At 52.0% G+C, this 5,467-nt stretch overlaps 1 protein-coding gene across 1 annotated transcript; it reads left to right on the top strand.

The window, feature by feature from the left end:
• The first annotated feature begins 200 nt into the window (after positions 1-200).
• LOC119366750 (acyl transferase 15-like) lies at positions 201-1,635 on the top strand. The gene has a single exon (XM_037632475.1). It carries the CDS (start codon positions 207-209, stop codon positions 1,461-1,463), a length of 1,257 nt encoding a protein of 418 aa, XP_037488372.1. The 5' UTR covers positions 201-206; the 3' UTR covers positions 1,464-1,635.
• Positions 1,636-5,467: the final 3,832 nt, after the last annotated feature.

Raw genomic sequence — 5,467 nt, 5'->3', positions numbered from 1 at the left:
AATGTTGGAGGATCATTTTTATGCCCTGGTAATTTTTATATAAACAAGATGGTAACTATAGCGTGGACATATTATGCAAAAATCTTTATATAATTTGACCACAGCAAGAGTACGGTCTTCCCTGCCTATATATACACAGCACACACTGCCCTGGCAGCTGGGAGTTAAGAGCATCTTACGAATTAGGTGTGATAAACCATAACATAATGAGCATCATAGTGACCAAGTCATCGCCGGTGGTTGTCGCAGGCCCATCGGAGCTGGGGACGGCAACCGGTGGCATCATCAACCTCTCCTCTTTCGACAAATGTTTCGCTCCTGTTCCTGTCGGGCTGCTTCTCATTTTCGAGCAGCCAATCAATGAGCCCATTGAGACAATCAAGAAGGCCCTGTCGCAGGCACTGGTGCTCTACCAACCTATGGCTGGCCGCCTCGTCACCGGACCTGACGACGAGCCGATCTACATCTTGTGCACGGGCGAGGGAGTCTTGTTCGTGGGCGCTTCGGCTAGCTGTGCGCTTGAACAATTCAGGACGTCCCCGCTGCTGCTTGGGGACCTCGCCGTCCGCTACCCTGCAGAGTACTGCCTTCCCGGTGACCCCATGCTGCTGATGCAGGTGACCGAGTTCGCCTGTGGCGGGTTCGTCGTGGGCGTGACGTGGAACCACGTCCTGGCCGACGCCGCGGGGATGGCGCAGTTCCTGCAGGCCGTCGGCGAGCTTGCCCGAGGGATGCCAGTGCTGTCCGTCCTTCCGGTCAGGTCCGAAGCCGACGGCATGCTCCTGGGCATCCCGCCGTCAGTCGTCACCGCGATGAGGTCTCAGATGCGCGTCGGAATGGAGGAAATGGCCGGCATCGACGTCACCATCTCATGGAGCCTGATCAGCTGCATCAAAGCCGAGTGTGGCGGCGACTGCACTGTGTTCGACGCCGTCGCGGCTGTTCTCTGGCAGTGCCGCACCCGCGCGGTTATCTCCGACCCCGACACGCCCGCGCCCCTTGTCTTCCCGTGGCTCGTACGTGCCAAACACGGCTACTACGGCAACTGCGTCATGGGGCAGCCGGTCCAGGCGCAGAGCGGCCTGGTGGCCAACAGCTACATCAAGGACCTGGTGAAGCTCATCAGGCTCGCCAAGGAGAAGACACCGGACATACTCACCAACGGCGGCGGAGGGGATCAACAGCAGCAGGTGGCAACCCCGAAGTACAACAAGCTTGTTGTGACGAGCTGGAGGAAGCTTGGGCTCAACGCGGTGGACTTTGGGCGCGGGGGGCCGCTGCGGGTGTTGCCGCCGCCGTCACCGGCAGAGCGGACGGCCATGAACATCTGCATCTTGTGTCCGCCATGCAAGGGGAAGGACGGCGTCAATATCGTGTCCCACTGCGTCAAGCCTGAGCACGCCGATGCCTTCCGACGGGAGTTGGCCGCCACCATGAACTTGCACCTGCTTGCACGTTTCTAGTGCATGCACATCTACCCGTACCACCATGCATGAAGAATAAATGCCGTCAAGGAGTTCACCACGCATATATTATAGTCAATATATACAAATCCAATATATAACCAATAAAATTGCACTTTGTCATATCTTTCTTTTAAGTTATGTAAGTTTTAATAAGATTTAAATAAACATTTGTATCCTTTCTTCTGACATCAAATATTTCAATCATTCTTATATTTACAAACTGGGGCAGCGCGTAAAGGATTGGATGGGGTACACACGGGACAATGATTTTATCCAGGTTCATGCCCTCATGGTGAGGTAACACCCTACATACTACATGTCGTCACTACTAGGAGAAACCCTACTAGCAGCGCTGGAAATACCTATACCAGTAGCGCCGGAGGCAGCGCTCCTACAAACACGCTACAGCTAGTTGTAGCAGTAGCGCTGGTCCAAGCAGCGCTACTGGTAAGTATGGTTGGTGGTACCGCAGCTTGGACCAGCGCTACTGCTAACTCTGTGTAGCGCTGTACGAAAGCAAACGCTGCTGCTAAATCAGCGCTGCCGCTAATCGCCTACCAGCGCTTCTACTAATATTCCTACTTTCACAAATTTATTTCCCCTCTACGTATTTGTGATGTATTTGTGCATGCTCTATACAGTAGTTTCATCATATCATAATAAACATACATTACTCTCATTATATCATACACATACAGTAGTCTCGTCATACCATCATCATCATCATCCAACATAAATATCATCACATCTCAAAAGTAGTGATACACAAGTCATGTCATGTCTCGAGTAAATGCAACTGCATGGTCATGGTACACAAACAAGTTTCACCATCTCTATCTAAACCATGATGTAGAAGAGAAGAGCGATCAGTATGAGCAAGAGCGCGGCTATGTAGTACTTCTTGAGGCACCAGTTTTGCTCCTCTCTTGCCGGAGCGTCCACCTCAAGTAACTATTTTTTGCTTCAGCTCTGTTGTCGAACCCTCTGTGGCTAGCGCCCGGGTACCTGTCCACCTGGGCCTGAGCGTCTGGACAATGGCCGTACACTCCTCCCAACGAATACGGCAAAGCAGTCCTTCGCCATGTCTGATCTATGTACATGCATCGTCAGTTGATGAATTCAACGATAATATGCCACATAATGTACTTGATAAACACAAAGAGGCATAATTAGCAAAATACCAGCAACCTATAGTAAACATAAATAAGGAAGTTTCTCATACCCAAACTAATTAACTAGAGTGATCTATGCTCGTTCAGGATGACGGTTTAATTACAACACAGGGTTTCGTCGTGCATAAATTCAAAGTTTTGCCATAGAAAGACAGTAGTGACACATTGTCATCGATAGTTAGTCCTCCATGTCGACGGTCCAATCTTCATAGTTAGGGAGGAAGCACCCGAACTTGTTGAAAGGCTTCAGGTCCAGACGCTGAGCGAGTAGCAGTGCTCGGACATCATCTCATGTGATTGGCCCATGGTAGAACATTCCTGTTAGTTCGAGGACCTCCTTCATGATCACTTGGGCAAGTTCACACTGTACATGATAAAACTCATCTACGATTCGATGATCCGGTGTCCTTCCTATGCTTATGGCCCAGTTGACAATCTCGGCATCGTTGGAAGTAGCTGACATGCGAAGGCGTTGATTATCCCTTCTGTACTCGAGCATGTGATGTATGAGGTAGAATCCATCAGCCTTACTGGTGTACGGTTGCTGGATGCAGCAGAAGTGATATCCGCGGATGACTTACATTGGATGATAAGGCATAAGAATCGTTTCCTTGTCCTTATTAGCGATCATGAACTCGCCGATGTACTTGCTCGCATAGTCACCATGCTCTTTGCAGACCGCCAAGAAGCTCTCGTGCATATAGTACGGGTCCGTGATGCACATATATTTTATGTTCTCGCGCCTGATGATGTAGTTGAGATACATCGGATACATGCGGATGAACTAGAAATCCAGCTTGGTCATGTGGAACATATCATAGATGTAGTCAAATCACATAATGAACTTATCCACGGGCCATCTCTCGACGTACAACTTCCCACCCGGCACGTGAGCCGCGTAAAGCAGGTGTCCTTGTTTTTTCGAGATGAGAAGGCTTTTCTCTCTAGCGAGCACATCTTCATGAAGTCTCCGTAGACCATTGTCCTGTATGTGCTCTACCGCTTTCAGAGGTAGGATCGGGTGGCCGACAACATGGAAACGCTCTGCATCTTTGATTGGTATTCTTTCTACCTCCCAATGCTTCAGAAGTGGCTAGCTGTTTGAAGCAGCTCTGGCGCCTTTAGGGCCTTTCTTGTTCGGTCTCCTCCTTTGCTTCTTGGCGGGTGGTGATAGTGAGCCCACCATACCTTCCCTAACCACCACCCCTAGTGTCATCGGACTAATCAGAGGATGACCCTCGGGTTCTTGTTGCTGGGTAGAGGCAGCGTATGGAGGCGTCTCCTGTGAGGATCGCATGAAGAGAGACTTTTTGCAATCGGCCTTAGGACGTTCTGGCTCCGGCAAGTTAGGAAGCATCAACTCATCTCCATGCTCATAGCCCGAGTCATAGTCTTGAGCCATCAATCCTCCATCATCATAGGCAGTATTGAAATACTTGAGACGGTCATCATCCTCCCCCTCCATGACATCATCAACATTTTCTTCTTCGACTGGGGCGAGGTTATCTGACACTAATGGTGGTTCTCCCTTGCGTCGTCTTCTATCACCCGCCACGACAAGTGCAGGTAATTGGGTCGGTGGGGTAGTGTTCATACCTTCTTGAGGAGCCGTCGTTGGTGTCCTACCGGGCGCCTCGACACGAAGAAGAGTCTTCGGCCAAGGCAAGAACCAGCTCTTGCATGCGCCAATCTGTTTAGGGGTCTTATCGTCATCGACTGGTACTGAAGGAGGCAAATCCTCAAAGCCAGTTTTGACACTCGCCACGTTAAACTTGAAGACACCATGGGGCATCTATCGGTTGTGGAACATGTGGTCTTTCGGCTCCACGATCGTTGCCTTTCCCACACCCACCTTTTGGCCGTTGATGTCGTACAGTAGGGTGCACGGGGTTTCGTAGGCCTACGAAGACATGTCTACGATGTCAAACATCTGAAAGGCAACTGAAACGGAAGTAAGAACCATGCGAATCCAAGGTAGTACAAAAATGTTCAATTCTAAAACATGGCAGTGGCGGCGGTAGTGGCAAGGCAGTGGCGGCTGTGGCGGAGCAGGCACACACGGCCAAGGGCGCGCGAGTGCGTGCGGGCTAGCACATGGTGCGGCAGGGCTCGACCAGACGTGGCTTGGGGCCGCAGGACCAGGGCAAGGGGAGCACGGGCAGAGCGGTGGCAACCGCCGTGGGCTTTGGGCGCACGGGGCGATGGACCATACGACACAATTTTGAGAGGGGGAGAGCGGTAAACGGAAGGGGTCCTCACCGCGGTGCCGATGGCGAGGTCGAGGAGGCTGGGGAGGCTCGAGCGACGATGGATCGAAGCGATGTTGTACGGCGGTCGAGTTGGGGTAGAAGATGCATGCGGCGGTGGTGGAATTCTCCGGCTTAGAACCCGTAGCGCAGGTGAAGAAGGATAGGGCGGCGGAGTTGCTGGTCGAGCTGGTGCAGCTCGGGGTGGAGCCGGAGCGTGCAGACGACGATGGCACGGTGAGCTCCCTGCTCGGGAGCGAGCAGAGGAGGCGAGGGAGAGAGGGGGAGGGGGAGAACGAGTGAGCAAGGTGGAGGGGAGGAGCCCAATGGGTCATTATGGGCGGCGTCCTTTTCTTTGAGGCAGCGATGGTCGGCGAGGTGGTCGGGTGGTGACCACCGGGCGCGGCGCACGGTCGGTTGAACAAGGAGGGAAGGCGAGAGACGACTGAGGGGGAATAGAGTGTTGTTGGGCCGGCTGGCTCGGGCGGGCTAAATCCCAGAGGGGGAACATGGGTTTTCCTTCTTTTTTTTTATCCTTTTCTCTTTTCTTTTTCTTTTAACTTTTTTGTTTCTTTTTAGTTAC

The sequence above is a fragment of the Triticum dicoccoides genome, chromosome 2B (genome assembly GCF_002162155.2).
Source record: "Triticum dicoccoides isolate Atlit2015 ecotype Zavitan chromosome 2B, WEW_v2.0, whole genome shotgun sequence".
Classification (NCBI taxonomy): domain Eukaryota; kingdom Viridiplantae; phylum Streptophyta; class Magnoliopsida; order Poales; family Poaceae; genus Triticum; species Triticum dicoccoides.
The sequence above is the reverse complement of the archived record's forward strand: the minus strand, read 5'-3'. Positions and strand labels throughout refer to the sequence as shown.